This window comes from Heptranchias perlo, chromosome 3 (genome assembly GCF_035084215.1).
Source record: "Heptranchias perlo isolate sHepPer1 chromosome 3, sHepPer1.hap1, whole genome shotgun sequence".
NCBI lineage: Eukaryota > Metazoa > Chordata > Chondrichthyes > Hexanchiformes > Hexanchidae > Heptranchias > Heptranchias perlo.
This window is the reverse complement of record NC_090327.1, coordinates 27,154,941-27,171,978: the sequence shown is the minus strand read 5'-3', so window position 1 is coordinate 27,171,978 and position 17,038 is coordinate 27,154,941. Positions and strand designations below refer to the sequence as shown.

At 42.9% G+C, this 17,038-nt stretch overlaps 1 protein-coding gene across 1 annotated transcript in view; it reads right to left on the bottom strand.

Annotated features, from left to right (window-relative positions):
- fam135b (family with sequence similarity 135 member B) overlaps window positions 1–17,038 on the bottom strand; it is a 392,147-nt gene that overhangs the window by 27,443 nt on the left and 347,666 nt on the right. The window contains exons 16-17 of the mRNA XM_067978580.1: window positions 12,148–12,245; window positions 117–268 (exon numbers count right to left, since the gene is read on the bottom strand). Coding sequence (XP_067834681.1) covers window positions 117–268; window positions 12,148–12,245 — 250 coding nt within the window. The remainder of the gene's footprint in view (window positions 1–116; window positions 269–12,147; window positions 12,246–17,038) is intronic.

Genomic DNA, 17,038 nt, shown 5'->3' with positions numbered 1-17,038 from the left:
AATACCTAACACAATGGTCAGATTTCTGTCGTGAGCATTGTACAAATTCCATCATTCATCCAGTGCATCTTCCATATCATTTAGCAAATCAAACTCTGCTTTCTGCAGCAACTTACCTGTGCTAACCAGCGTGCTGTTATTATATAGTGTTCCCAGATGTGGCCCAGACAGCGACAGGAAGGTATGCAGCTTGCTGAGATAACATCGAAACCGTGGCCGCGTCAGCACTGAGCGAATGATGATGTTGCCCAGTGAGTGGCCAATGAAACTGCATGAAAACACAGAAGATGAATTAAAATCTCACAGAATACATTGGGTGGCAGCTCCATTCTCTGCAGTGATACATAAATGTGTGTTGCCAACATTTAACATGGGGAATAAGTAATTCCAGGGACAGGAGACAAATATCAAGATCCGATGACATCACAAAGCATGACAGCAAAACTGAAAATTATATTGAGAAACCGATGTGTAAGGCCAAGGTCCATAGTGCAGGATACCACCTAGGTTTAAATAAGTAGGAAGAAAACAAGATAAGTGAAGTAGTGATGATTAGGTGAGGAAATAATAAGAGAGGTAAAGAGGGTCACAATCTCCATTACCATCTGAAACCCTACAGAGTGTTACAGTATAAACCCTCCAGTGCTCATTTGTTTTTCCCAATATACAGTGTTTAATACTATTACCTATGATGGAATCCATTAGAATTGTATTTTTTTGATATTTTGACACCAGTTAGCCACTGAGTTCTGAGTGGGATGATTGATATACAACTTTCTTTTAAGAGATTAAATGGATGAGGTAGAGTTCCTAGTAGGGTAGAGTCTATATCAGTGGTATCCAAACTATGTCAGTGCTTGCAATTCAGCCCCGATACACAGGGAACTAATTTCTATTTATGCTTACGTGGGTAGATTTTTTCCAAGCACTGGCAAGCATTGGAAAATTGGGCCAGTAGGCCTTAAGCAAATGAGCTGTGATTTTCCGACGCCCTCATTCATGTCAAGTATGAGCTTCATTACCCACCTCAAATTAATGGCAATGCAATCAAGGGTCTCTATAACATGATTTATGACTTTTAGAATTAGGATTTTCAATGGGCGGAAAGAGCAATTTGATCGGCTAGGCAGCTCTTAAAAGGGAACTGTCTTTCCCTTTTGTTTTCTTTCCCCTTTTTCCTTATGCTTACTGTGGGGTTTTTACTGGTGGAATTTTTTGGATACTATTTGTCGCTACGTTTTTTTATTTCCATCGCATTAAAATGTATCCTTTCTGTCCCAAAGAAGTATTCCTTCATTGTTGGCTCAGTCACCAGAAAGCTGACCATCTCTGATACATTGACAGGACTTCATAAAACTGGAACGGATGCAAAAAGAGGGCACGTGCAAAGGAGCTGTCCTAATTTTATCTTTCACAGGAGCAGACTGAGTCACAAAGCAAGTAAGTGTATATTGCAGAGTCCCATGGTGGGCTGCAAGTCAAAGTAAAATTAATGGTGACGATTTGCTTGCTCCCACAATACAGTATCGCACAGCTGTAGAGGAGCTAGATGAAAGGTTATGAGAAATTTCCTTACACAAAGAGTTGTTGGAGAATGATATGCTTTGCCACAGGGAACAGTTGAAGCAGAGATCACTGCATTTTTTAAGGGAAAATTGGATAGATATTTAAAGCAGAGGAAGATACAGGGCTGTGGGGAGAAATCACGGCTGTGGGGTGAGTTTTGGATTGCTCTAGCAAAAAACAGCATTTGACACAAATGACCTCCTTCTGAGCTGTAAACTTCTATGGTTAGAAGGCAATCAGCAGGTGTTTGAACTGCATTGATTATACTTCCCATTATGCAACCCTTGAAACACCTAACAACTATGCTGGGAGGCAATTGTCTCCACAGGCTTCAAGTCAGCAGAGAGACAATTACATAACTCGACCATATGCTATGCCATCTGCAGCCAACCTGGCAGTTCTGTCAATGGCACTGCAGAGCTCAATATTTGTGGCTCCAGCTCATTGCAGCCTAACACTGCACCATCAGCTAATGTGCTGACAATCAAGGTATCCAACAAGTGAGTGAAGCATCAGTTAGCATCATTGCACTTTCGTCTCCTTTCTCAATGAAAAAAAACAAGCACGACACTGCTTGTCAATATCATTGCACTGCTGTGCAGGGGGACTGATGGCCCCCACGTGATCACCTGTCCAGGAGGTTTATTCTCCTCCTTTGCCAACATGACTTGTATGACCTGCCTCCTCAACCTCACTGGCTGCATTTTCCATGCTGTGATGGTGCTTGTGAACTTCTGTCAGAGATGCAGGATGTCATGTGGTGTTGTGTTGCTCTGGGCCAGTGGCAGTGCTAGCTGGCCACTTCCTAACACAACTTCAAGCAGAACACACATTGTCAGATACTGCATGTAATACTTGTGTGTGTCTGTGTGGAAATCCTAGCTTTTTAGAGCATGTAGGGAAAGGTGAAGCAGAACTCCCCAGGTTTCACCTTCTACCATCCTGCTCTTTTGTCTCCCTTCCTACTCATTTCCACACAGGGATGCACAAACATGCTCCTTTTATCTTTTCAAAATGGTTGAGCTTTTAAGAGTTGCATGCTAGCCAGATTTTCTGCATGCCCTATTAGGCTAGCTGTGGGCTCGCTCTTAAGGATAACTTTGCACTGAGAACTCATGTTAACTATTCAAATAAGCTGGCGCTGAAAATGATTGGCAGTTAGATTGTGATTTTAAACTAGCTGATAGGCAAGTCCCAGCTCCACTCAAATAGCACTGGAAAATTACCCTTATATTGGCCTCATGCTGGTTAGTCTTGCTTAAATTCCGTGGTCCTGCAAGTTTGGAAGGGGTTGTTTTTAGTGCCATTATCTCACTGGTGCATAATTGAGAACTCCAAGGTCTGTTGGTGTCCATAGCCTGAGGTATATACAAATGAATGGGAACAGTGACAGGCAATGTATATGCGGCTCACGAGGCTCCATGGTTCTCATTAAGTGGCCCATGAAGACAAACAAATTGGAAACTCCTGGTGCTATGTTCTATGGATAGAATATACTTGATGGGCTAAATGGCCTTTCCTCATTCTAAGTGTTCATGAATTGTTACATTTCAACCAGTGTATACTGTAAAATAATGCTTAACATGTCTTCATGTCAATGTGTTTCTCAGTCTAAAGGTTCTTATGTTCTAAAGCATAGATTAAACTTGGATGATTAGGAGAGACAAAGGGGTGAATTTAACCCTACCTGCCCGGTGGAAACCCGGATGGTAAGCAGTTAAAATCCACCAGGTGACTTACCCGCTGATGTCACGTCCGATTCTGCCGTTACTGATTTTTACCGGTACTTCTGGATAGGTGGCTAAGTCCCCTACTCATAGCCAGCGGGGTCCTTCTTTAAATATGCAGATTAGGGTCTGAATACGTCGTTGGGCCCCGACTGCAATTTTAACTCTGACCTGAGCTGGGAAGCCGCTGTGGCTTGCCGCCAGGTGAAGGCCTGTCAGAAGAGGATTGGGACATGAACTCTCTGTTCCTCTGACTTTGGCTTCTGGTGCATCCTCCTTCCTTCTGCCTCACTATTGATGGCCCTGCTTTCAGCCATCTAGACCCTAAGTTCCGGAGTTACCTCCGTCTCCCTCCTGTCCTTTAAACCCTCCTTGAAACTCATGTTTTTGAGCAAGTTTTTGGTCATCCCTCCTAATCTTTCCTCTGACTCAGTGTCCATGTTTTCCTTAGGCTTCTATGAAGCACCTCGGGATGTGTTTCTATGTCAGAAGTGCCATATGAATGCAGGTTGGTGCTAGTCTTGTTGAAGTAGAGTCCATAAATTCTATTAACAGGAATTAGGTAATTACTTGTAAAAGAGGAATATTAAAGGTAATGGAATTAATTTAAGTGGCTCATGTGGCAAAAAACACTGGCACTGAATTGATGGGCAAAATGGCCTATTCTTTTTCTGTAACATTCTATGGTTCTATTAAATTCTCTCCAGCTAATTATTATGAACATTTTCCTGCAGTTTTCCATTCCCCTGGCCACAGCAGTCTATGCTCCCTAGTTTAGGCCACCAGCATTTCCACAGCAATGAGCCATAGATATTCTGGAGGTTAACTTGCTCACCTTTGAGGATTAGTGAATAATTATGCAGTATTTTCTCTCAGGAGATTAAATAGGTGGTGTGAACTTCATGATGAGGTAATTATACATAATCTATAAAGAGAGCAAACTTGATGGAGCGCATGAGCATGAGAATTTTTAGGAACAGGAAAGACTATTAAGGTCAACAAGCCAGGATATTTTTGATAGTTCTCAACCCCAACTAAGCACCTTCACGCCCAACCCCCAATCCATTCTCTCTTGAAAAACATAGTTAATTGCCTTTGGAACCCATTCATAATGTTTGCTTCAATAATTTGCCCCGGTAACTTATTCCACAGCTCTATTATGGTTTGGGTGAACAGAGTTCCACATGATTGCCCTTCTTTCTCATTTTTGATTTGTTTCCCCTGATACTTAGGTACTTTGATAAAGAAATTTGCCTGGATCAAGCTTGTCAGATCCATTCATAATCTTGAAAAGTTCTATTAGGTCATGTCAGGATTTATTTTCCAAAGAAAATAAGCCTTGGCGGTCTCTTCTTGTTTTCTTAAGTTTTTATCTTTTAAGTTACTGTAAACCTACCCTGTATTTAATCAATCATGGGAGAAGGAAGAAGTGGTGACAGGATCAATGAGTTACGAAACATTTATTTTGTTCCATTTTTCTTCCTCCTCTCCTGAAGATGCTGACTTACAGCTCCATGGCTATAGACAGCTTTGCAGTAGAGTGGACATTCTTCATGTTTGACCCTGATTAAGTACATTTTAGCCAGCAATCACCAGATCTGGCTGGACCATATCATGCACTATCGGGCTTCACTCTCCTCTGCCAAAACCACCCACTAGTCCAAGTTCATCCTGGAGAGCAAAATTATCACCCAGCTTCTTTTCTTAGCTATCAACCATCTACTTACACTGCTCTCTCCTGTCCTTTCTATCCTCACCTCCAACAAGTGTGAGGAGCTCATGGACTTCCTTGTCACTAAGATTGAGACCATTCATTTAGTTGCCTGTGCTGCTTCACCCCTTATCCTTGCCTATCAAGCCAACCCCCACTCAGACTCCCCTCCAACCTAGCCTGAATCTGTGTGTTTATCTCTTATTACCCCTCATTCCCTCTCATCGGGTCCATGAGACAAGTTCCTGCTCCGTTGACCCCATTACCACTAAACTGCTGACCACCTAACTTTCTTTACTAGCCCTCATGCTACCTGACATTGCAATTGGTTCTCTCCTCAGGTACTGTCTCCCTCCCTTTCAAAACTAGCATTATCACCTATCCTTGACACCTCTGTTCTTGAAACCTACCGCCCCATCTCCAACCTCCCTTTCCTCTTCAAACTCTTTGAACTTGTTGTCACCTCCCAAATCCATACCCATCATTCCCTCAACTCCACCTTTGAATCTCAGGTTTCTGTCCCAGCCATGGCACTGAAACAGCCTAAAGCAAAATCACAAATGACATCCTCTGAGATTGTGACCATGGTGCATTATCCCTCCTATTACTCTCTCTATCCTTTGAGATAGTCAACCACAACATCCTCCTTCAGTGCCTTCAGCTCAGTGGGACTGCTCTCACTTGGTTCCACCCTTACCTATTCAATCATAGACAGAGCATCTCCAGCAAAGACTTCGCTTCCAGTTCCTGTACTGATACTTGCAGAGTTCCCCAAGGATCCATCCTTGGCCCCCTGCTCTTCCTCATCTACATACTGCCCCTTGGCAATAAGATCCACATGACATGGGGTCGGCTTCCACATACATGCTGACGACACCCAGCTCTACGTGTCCACCACTTTTCTCACCCCATCTATTGCCCGTGTTGTCAGCCTACTTGTCCATCATGCTGTAATTGAGCGGTGAAGAACGAGGGTCCATAGGTACAAGATTAAATGTAAGAGATTTAGAAATGTAAGAAATTAAGAGATTGCCGGCACGGACTCGATGGGCCGAACAGCCTCCTTCCGTGCTGTAACCTTTCTATGATTCTATTTTGAACAGAGGGCAGGAGAAACTTCTTGTTATGGAGAGTTGTGAGGATGTGAAATTCACTTCTAGGATTAGTGATTGAGGCACAAACTATGTTAGCATTCACGATTATATAGGGTCAATGGGTGAAGGAAAAGGAGTTGAAGGGATATGGGAACAGGGTTGGTAAATGTGAACTAATTTGCTTATGTGGAGAGTGAACGTCGACATGGATCGGTTAGGCCAAATGGCCTGTTTCCATGTCGTAACTTCACTGTATTTCTATGTGTATTGGGGATGTGTGTGTGGTTTAATTAAATTCAGCTAGTGATGTCTCATGGGAAACTATGGCCTCTTGGTGGTTGTTTGATTGTCTTATGCAGTCAGGGAGGAATTTTCCAGATCTTTTCCTGAAATTAGTCACAGTTTTTATTCCTGTTTGTTTTTGTTCCGCGCACTCTCCCCCAGAGTTGGTATTGCTGGCGATCAGAGAGGGTGGTGCACAAATTTGCACAGGCCAGCAAGTGGAGTGAGCATTGATTGGTCCAATGGTCTTTTCTCATCCTTCGTTTCATATGTTCATATGGTAGAAATCTACAAAGAAACCCTAAAGTGCTGAAAATAAACAGCAAGTCTGTTAGCTTCAGAAAAAAGGTTGATGTTTCAGCTGGCCACAGGACCCTTCACCTGTTCCTTACCTTTGTTTCTCTTTCATATGCTGACTGACCTACTGTGCATTATTTTAATTTCTCAAGTTTGATCTAAGTGAGGAGTTTTCTCTGTATATTTCAAAGAACTTTCATATGAGTCTACAGTTCCTCTTTTAAGAATTTTTTGTTTGTTTATTTCCAACACAGACTGAAATAGCAAGGCCAAAGAAGTTCGAATGATCTAAAGATGTTTGACAAGCTCACAGTCGAATAGATTATCCTGTGGCTTTTAGTGCTGGGATTTATGGGTTTCTGCACTTTAAAGGAATACTCCGGGGAATTGCTCTAACTCTGGCAGTCAACCCTGGCTTAGAAACAAACCTGAATGGCTTACTTTGTTCCGATGATAATCGAACTTTTTCTAATTCCCTACGCGAACCGCTATTTCAATAGACAGAACACTATTTATAAGTTGTTCTCATGATTTTCATTGCTTGTACAATGGACACATTGGAACACTGGTTTGCTGCCCTCTGTATTGACTGTTGCTGTAGTAAATTTTAGACTTTCTACATTGTAGAATTCACAAGATATGGACGAGAAGGCTATAAGATCCATTTCTTCATAGAAATCCAATAACTTTAATCATTTTCTTTCATAAATCCATGCTCACTCCTTCTTACCATACCATACTTTTCTAGGTGTTTCATTATCCCCTCTATCAGGATGCCTTCTAATACTTTACCCACAACAGATGTGGGGTCACTGGGCTGTAGTTTTCCGAGAAGTCCCTATTTTCCTTTAAAAGACTGGTGTTATGTTAGCTGCTTTCCAATCCTTGGGCAGTCCTCCCTTTTCTAATGATTGCCTAAAGTTAATGGGTTGAATTTCTGTGTGGGGGTTCTCCCACTCATCCACATTTTTGTGGTTTCTCCGGGGATTCTGCAGCGCTTCCACTTGGTTTACAGCGGGCGAACGAGAGATTCCCTGCGGAAATTCACCCCAGTAGCAAGACTGTGATTGAATTTCACCCTTGTATGAATTTCAAGTGGTCCTGGAACCTGGTCTTCCTTTAATTTCTTTAGGTTATATGGCTGCCTTATCTGAAATTTCTATTTCCTTTGGCACATCTCCCCCATGCATTCAACTTCCAAGCTGGATGGGCACAATCACAGAAAAGAATTCATTCTATATAAAAGAAGAACTAGTTTATATGTAAGAGGAAGGAAAGCTATGAAGGGAGGAAAGCCATTCCATGGTTTTGAGGTCTTGCAATAGATTGAATTAAGAGTAGAAAGAAAATTAGAGCAGGACAAAGGAGAAAAATTGACTGCATTGCTTAGGGACCGGAAGGATCATAATGATCTCACAGTATAGTCAACTGTTAGCCAAAATCTACAAAGTTTTCTAGCCGTTAAAGTTCTCCAGTAATCTCATTATATTGATGGTTCCATGAAAACAACAGGAGTAGATCTGGACCTGCTAGATCTCTGTTCAGGTAAAAAATGTGTTTTTTTTGTTAAACTCCCCTCTCCATCTGAAGGCATGGACTCCTTGCTGTTCTATGGTTCCCACAAACGTCAGGCGCTGTCCAGTACCTCGACTAGCACATATTGTTTGTGGGTGAGCTTTGAATGGAGTGTTGCCAGACATCACAGCTGAAGCCTGTCTTAATTTCACCTGACATCCACACACGTGCACTTCCTGCAAGAGTCACTGGATAGTGATCAGGAGCCCTGGCCATTTTCCCTTCCCTAACCAAGGGAGCACTGAGCCAACTGTAGCATCCCCATCAACACCATAAGATCAGTTAACTAGCTGCAGACAAGAAATTGAACTTAGCACCTTTATGGCCTGCTCAGCTACTTATTGGATAAACACCCATGTGACTATAATTTGACATTATGACCTGGAAATTTGTGGCACAGGGAACAATCCTTGCGCCTGAATGGGTAGATCTGAAGCTCAGCCTGTATTTGGCCTCAGGTATCCCCAGGCAGCTCGCCGGCGAAGAGGCTTTAAATTTTGGGTTTGCCCTCAGGAAGGTTGTTAAAGGGGAGGCGATCGCGAGGGAGCGACCACGAAAGGGAGGGTAATCAGGAGAGGGGCGACCAGGACAACGCCAATCGGGCAATTGGTGGCCGGCAGTGGGCCGTAGTTTTAACATGGAGTTGGGAGGACCACTCCTACTTCTCCCAGCTCCACATTCAGTATTTTAAGGATGCCAGTTAGGCTTCATGTAGACCTGGTTTTCCTGAACGCAGCCAGCCTGGCAACCCAATTTTGTACAGGGGGCCTCAAACAGGTGTTAGGCCCTTTATTTACACTTGCAGGCGCAAGCCCTGGGTGCCTATTTTTTTACCTATAACAATTGGAGGGCAGGGCATCTCCAGCTCGTAATGAACGTGTGCTTCCTGCCCGCCAATTTGGAGATTTAGTCACCAGTTGAGTGCCCCAAAAACAGATGTGGCGCCATCAAATTTCTAGGCCTTTATGTATAAATGTGAAAGGATAGTCTTGTAAATATATCTTTTTTCAATACAAAATAAGGTAGCGCTTTGAACAAAATGTACTCCCCCTAGACTTTTCTTGTAATTTTAAACTTAGAAAGTTCCTAGACTTGCAACTGAGAAACATCAACAAGAATAAGCGTAATGTTATTTTCTGGCAATGAACAGTTGCTAACAATTATTCCACAGTTGGTAAAGTATCAACCCATTTTGACACTTGTTCTTTTTCTCCTCTGTGGAGGAAAGGGAGAAATGAGTTACTGCTGGGAGCTAGATAATTGCTTCTGTTTCAAAGCTTGCCCCTTTCCTTTCACACAGGTCCGCGTTCAACATTGACAGAGAAAGTATCATTTGGTGAGTGAATTGGATATGATCTATTATGCCTGCTTGGTATTGTCTCTGGAGAGACATGGAGGAAGAGGAAGGGAATGGTTTATAAATTGAGCTGAACGTTTTGCAGGGAGAGTATTTTAGACAATCTGTAACTTGAAATGATTTTTATGAGCTATCTATCACTTTATGATGAAGGACATGGTGACTCCCTACAATTTGATGGTAATTCTTCCCAAAGGCATTAGAGCTAGTTAACTTTTTTTATATATATATATATATATATGCTTTGCCCAACATCTGGTACAGCTGCTGCAATCTGCGTGTTTTTCTTTTTCCCCTTATTTTGTTTGTCTGAATTTTGTGCTTATCGAATGGGACACTTTCCATTTCAGGCAATTAGTAACCACACCAAGTGCTCCCAGGTTAGGTAATAATAGGGCAGAACGTCCGCCCGCTGTTTTATCATGGTTGCAACCCCATCCCAAACCCTGGAGCCGGGGGGGGGGGGGTGGGGGTGGTGGTGGGGGGGAGACTATTAAATAATATGGGCAAGTGCTCTCACCTGTAGTGGCACAACAGAGGTGCACACGTTGCAGGGACATAATAAGCTCGAGAGGGAGGCAGATGTCGCAAGTGCTGTCAGTGCCCTCAAAACAGTGACCTACACTGGTAGGAACTACTGCTGAACAAATTTCCTTGACCCCCATGGAAGCGAGGCAGACGATTTCAACTAATGCTGCTGCTGGAGATCACTTGTAGCCTAGAGCAGCACCACTGCCTGCTTTCAGCAGACGCAGGTACCACGGGGCCCATCCGAGGTGGATCACAGTCTCAGGATACGGGGTAGGACATTTAGGACTGAGATGAGGAGAAATTTCTTCACTCAGGGGGTGGGAGGGTGGTGAACCTATGGAATTCTCTACCACAGAAGGCTGTGGAGGCCAAGTCACTGAATATATTTAAGAAGGAGCTAGATAGATTTCTAGACACAAAAGGCATCAAGGGGTATGGGGAGAGAGCGGGAATATTGAGATAGAGGATCAGCCATGATCATACTGAATGGCAGAGCAGGCTCGAAGGGCCGAATGGCCTACTCCTGCTCCTATTTTCTATGTTTCTATTAGATGGAATCCTCAGGTGGTCTGGGAACACTCCAAAACATAGCCCTGAACTGCAACCAGAACATAAGTGGGGTGGGCAGAAGAAGTGCTTGCCCCACTGGCTTGGAATTTTTTTGCAACCCATTGCACTATGAGTATCACAGATTTTCTGGGCTATCACTTTTATAAGCTCTTTCTACTCTGCTCTAATGTTTTTGAACCCCAACTTCAGGAGAGACATTTTTTGATTTCCAACACCAGCTATCCTGTGGCCTATCTGAGTGAGATTGCCAACTAGTGCCAAATTAAGAACATTTGTATTCTGTGTGCCCATGACCATTAAGAACTAGATTAAGATTCTCCAAACTCATTTCATATAGCACCCTTGCAAATAACAAGGGTGCTCATCTCAATAGCCTGGACAGGATTTGCAACCAGGTTCCACATTTGAAAACTTGATGTCTATAATCCAGTGCAGTATCCAGTCCCCCACTTCCACAAGTGTCAGGGATTTTACAAGCTATTTAAATAACTTATTTTTAGAATTGGAAATGCCTCAGAACTGCACTGAAACACAAGAATGGCTAAAGGTTAATTGTTGATTCAGGTTTCTCTCTCTCTGGGCCTGCTGCATTCAGGATAATCATGTCTACATGCAGTCTAACCAATGGTCCTTTTTAAAAAATACTTAACCTGAATGTGGAGCTGGGAGGAGCAAGAGTGCTCCTCCTGGCTCCACAGTAGACCCGAGGACTATTGCCGGCCCCCTCCCGATTGCCTTCCCTCCCTCCCAATCAACCACTTCCCCCACCTGATCGTCCCCCTCCCTCCCTCCCGAATGCCCTCTCCAGCCCAATCGCTTTCTCCCTCCCTACCGATTGCCCCTCTCTCCCCCACCCGATCGCAGCAATCCCCTCTCCCAGGGCCTACCTGACGGCGATGCAGGTTTCCGCACCTTGAGGCCCAATTTTGATCGGGCTTCGCTGTTCCGACGCAGGGATCGATCCCTATGCCCAGTTGGTGCCGAGCTATCTAATTTCACCCCCATTATCTCTGATTCTCCTAACGTGACCTTGAATCTACAGCATTGATTCCCCTATTTATTTTCAAAACACGTATCTCCTTAGTGTTTTTCCCACCAAGGAGAGGTTTTGCTTCCTTTTCCCCATCTTCAAAATCTTGGAAGTTTTTTTTTAAAGAGTTCTCAGTATAAATGTATGAACAAATAAAATAAAGGTAGCTGCAGTAATCGCTGAGAATGCATTCTAAAATATAAAGATTCTTTGAAAATTGGAATTGTGTTGCCAAGTATGTAACATGGAGTTGGCCTTATTATGTGATGTTATTGCATCTTAAATGCTTCTAAACTTTATTTTTTTAAAAATATGTCAATGACGTAGCTTTCACTATTTAGTTATACATATGGATTTGTTTTTAAACAGGAAATAATGCACAAGATAAGTAATTGTGGATCTTTTACCTTATTCTAGATATTGTCAGATTGTAGAGATGGATATGTTGAATAATCTCGTCCAGGAGTCGATCCGTCATTGCATCAAAATCAGCGAAGGTGTCGCTCTGCAGTCAAATAAATTCATAACAAAGCAACAACAGTGTTACTCTGACGTGACATTGATAAAATGAGACAGAGGACTAAGATTACCATCCACCTCGTTTTGAACAGGTTGTGCATAAATTTCTAGAATGTAAAGATGACACCAAAATCACTTTAAAAAAGAATGCCTACTTTTCACCTTAATTCTGTGACTTACAAAGTATTATTAGTTAAGGTTTTGAATCATGTACATCAGCAATGAAACAAACAACAGAATTCAAGCCATAATTCCATCTCTTGCCCATCCACCCCCTCCCATCCTGCATGCTATCTAGTTTGTGAACTTGGCCAACGGTGGCAATTCTACATCGGGCAATTTGCCAGACAACCATGTCTCTTTGCATAGGTCCATGCCAGTGTTTATGCTCCACACCAGCCTCCTCACTCCCTACCTCATCTAGCCCTATCAGCATATCCTTCTACTCCTTTCTCCCTCATGTGTTTATCTAGCTTCCCCTTATATGCATCTATGCTAGTCGCCTCAATTACTCCTTGTGGTAGCGAGTTCCACATTCTAACCACTCTCTGGGTAAAGATGTTTCTCCTGAATTCCCTATTGGATTTATTAGTGACTATCTTATATTTATGGCTACTAGTTCTGGTTTCCCCGGCAAGTGGAAACATCTTCTCTATGACTACCCTATGAAACCCTTTCATAATCTTAAAGACCTCTATCAGGACACCCCTCAGTCTTCTCTTTTCTAGAGAAAAGAGCCTCAGCCTGCTCAATCTTTCCTGATAGGTATAACCTCTTTAAATGCTGGAATTTATACAATAAAGGGTGGCACAATCTACTGAATTGCTCTATAATCTTAATCGTTATATGAGAGATAGCTGATGATTATGGGTGACTTCCAGTTACCTCTTATTTGTTACATGCCTTTTGTGCATCTTCTCCGCCTTCACCCCACCTTGTGGCGGCCAGACCTTCAGCTGTCCAGACACCATGTTAAACCACTCCACCTCCCTCTCCTCCTTTAAGGCCCTCTTTAGAACCCACCTCTTAGGTCAAACTTTTGGTCACCTATCCTAATAGCTCCTTCTTTGTCTCGGCATCCATTTTTGTCTGATTCCTCTGTGAAGCACCTATGGGCATTTTCTTCATTAAAGGAGAGATATAAATGCAAGCTGTTATTGTTGTTGTTCTTACAGACTTTATAACTGCTGTTTAAAGACAGTCTGTTTGTGTGGATCTTTTCTTTCATGTAACATTGTCAATAAGGCGCATTCAGTTGGATAATAACTTTGGATGAATGTAATAGACCAGAATGGAAAGGGTTAATCAGTGCAGCAGCAGAGATCCTGCTGCTAATTTCATACCGATGGAATCTGCTAGTTAGTATGATGTGCTTTTTTTTTTAGATAATAAGGTTACTGAGTGCATTGTAGCTGTAGGAAATTTTACTTTTCATCTGAGAAATGTGATAATGTAGTTTTAAGCCACAATATTTCAAAATAGCTAATCAATGTTGGGACTGTTCTGTATGCCCTAAGCAGATGGTTCTGTTCGCAAAGTGGATAAGGGAGTGAGATCTGTGGGAATAGACTCCCATGACAGAATAGTTAAACACTAGAGTGCTAATTCAGCAAAAGGGCACCAACTGCTCAGATAAAGTTCATGTAAAGGCTGGGTAACAGAGGGGTGTCATGTAGCAGTGATGAGAAAGGGTAGAAAAGGAAATGGTAGCTACGGTGATTTATTCACAGAAGAAGGAAAGCTCGGTCGGTGCATCTCCCAGGACAGAGATAATGACTGTGTCCTGATTGGTAATGTTGTCCCGTAGTGGCTTGCTGCTACGGAAATGTTGCTGCTTTGCTGATATACTTGACGCTTGTCACAAATCAAGATTAATTTGCTTTTTATCTACACGTATATGCAGTCATGTCTGATTTGATAGGAATGAACCAAAGTTATATTTAGTGACACGGTACATGATTTACTAATATCCCCATAATCCACTGTCTCCATTGCTTGACATGAAGAGATGCTGAACGGCTGGACCAGATTACCAAGTAGAGCGGATGAGGCCAAGACATTGGCCTCATTCAAGAAACAGCTATAGGAAAGTAAGGCTAGGGACTCTTTTCTCCAGAAAAGAGAAGACTGAGGGGTGACTTGATAGAGGTCTTTAAGATTATGAAAGGGTTTGATAGGGTAGATGTAGAGAAGATGTTTCCACTTGCAGCGGAGACTAGAACTAGGGGCCATAAATATAAGATAGTCACTAATAAATTCAATGGGGAATTCAGGAGAAACTTCTTTACCCAGAGAGTAGTTAGAATGTGGAACTTGCTGCCACACGGAGTAGTTGAGGCGACTAGTATAGATGCATTTAAGGGGAAGCTAGATGAACATATGAGGGAGAAAGGAAAAGAAGGATATGCTGATAGGATTAGATGAATTAGAGAGGGAGGAAGCTCATGTGCAGCATAAACACCGGCATGGACCTGTTGGGCCGAATGGCCTGTTTCTGTGCTGAACATTATATTTAATTCAATGTAAAGAACTTGAATTTATATAGTGCCTTTCATGACCTCAAGGCTTCCCAAAGCGCTTTATAACCAATGAGGTACTTTCGAAATGTAGCCACTGTTGTAAAGTATGGAAACGTAGCAGCCAATTTGCACAGAGCAAGGTTCCACAAACAGTAGTGATATAATGACCAAATAATCTGTTTTAGTGATGTTGGTTGAGGGATAAATATTGCTCAGGACACCAGGAAAACTCCCCTGCTCTGCTTTGAATAGGGCCCTGGGATCTTTTACGTCCACTTGAGAGGGCAGACGGGGCCTCGGTTTAATGTCTCACCCAAATGATTGCACCTCTGACAGTGCAGTTGGATGCTATAATGCAAAGGTAGTTGGGTTGTTATTCAGGAAGGAGGAGATGAAGGGGCTGACATGCCTTCTTCATCCAAACCCATGTTGTGATCAGACATGATGGCGCGGGAGGAGAAGATATTCGGCACAAAATGTCCACTGCTCTCTCAACAGTTATAAAACAGTGTAATACATGGCGAATGAGGAACAGCAGCTAGCACCAAAGCATCTTTCTTTATAACATTCAGGTTTACACAACAATTTAATGGAATATATATTTCCCTTTTAAGATAGTGGCTGATTTTTTTTTCTTTTTGTTTTTGAGATGTAGGAGATGAGGTCGGGCCCCATGTATTGCCCATCTCTAGATGCCCTAAGGTGGTGGCTTTCTTTTATAGCACTTTTTCTTTTTCTGTTATAAATGAGTGGCTTGCTGCAGAGGGCATTGAGAGTCAACCACATGCAGGACAGGGAAGGTTCCCCTTCCCTGATGGACATTGGTGAAACAGCTTGGTTATTACAACAGTTTGGCAGTTATTCTGGTGCCAGCCCACAAATTAACAGATTTATTGAATTCAGTTTCATAACTTGCTGTGGTGGGACTCCAGGTTTCTAGTCCAGTTCGACAGCACCTCCCAAATCCACGACCTCCACCACCAGGTTTATGGGAACACCATTCGCTCCAAATTCTTTTCCAAGTCACACACCCGCCCAACTTGGACAAATATCGCCGTTGCTTTATCGTCGCTGGGTCCAAATCCTGGAACTCCCTAGCTAACAGCACTGTGGGAGTACCTTCACCACACGGACTGCAGCGGTTCAACAAGGCAGCTCACCACCACCTTCTCAAGGGCAACTAGGTATGGGCAATAAATGCTGGCCTTGCCAGCAATGCCCACGTTGTGAGAATGAATTTTTAAATAGTACCTTAATCACTATATTACCATACTCTCAATGTTCCTCACTTTGAAGTGGAAGGACATGGGCTCTCCCCAGTGGCAGTCTAATGGTAATGCATCTAGCGTCAGTATTCTTAAGGCTATTTCCCTCAGGTAGTGGCCATGGCAAGTTGGGGGGAAAAATCTGCTGCATGGAGGTGACAGCCAGCAAAGATGTGAGAGGAAGCCATATTTTGTTTGCTGTGAAACTTGTACACCCATTAAGGAGCAAGTGGACTCCCCAGATTTCAAATTGCTCCTGGATGAGATCAATCAGTGAACGTCAGGCAACACGGGGATCTGGCACAACCACTGAGTTTAAGTGGTTTAGTTTCCCCATAAAGTTCTACGATTCAGCATTATAGTGTGCAAATCCAATGTGCTTTTGGAATTCTAAATGCAGCTAAAATGCAACTAAAAGATAGTAAAAGACGGAACAAGCTCGGCTGCTTATTTCTTGTCCAACTTGTTCATTTGTAAGGTAATAGCTCCCTCTAGTGTCCTTTGCCAGTACTGTCAAACATTAGCTGCTTTGAAACATTTGGTTTCCTGCAGGTTTTAATTTACGAGGTATTACGTTCTACCCCTGACAGTCCTAATCCGCCGGGTACTGATGTTGGTAAAAGCCTGTAGGTTTTATTATTTTCACACCATGTGTTTAATTGCTGATCTGTTTTTGCCTTCTTATTTCCCCCCCTCCCCACTTTCCTCCTCTCCTCTCCTGCCTTATGCTGGGATAAAGTTCCACAGGCACCAGCCACCCTCTGGTACCTGGCCCTGGTGACCAAGCTTTTAGTCATCTGTCCTAATGTCTCCTTCGGCTCAGTGTCAGTTTTTGTCTGATTACGCTCCTGTGAAGCGCCTTGGGATGTTTTACTACATTAAAGGTGCTATATAAATGCAAGTTGCTTTTATTGTTGTAGTCCATTCACATGAACTTTCATCAAGGGTCACCGGACAGTGATTAACGGCAGTAAACCATGACCAATTTGTAGGCT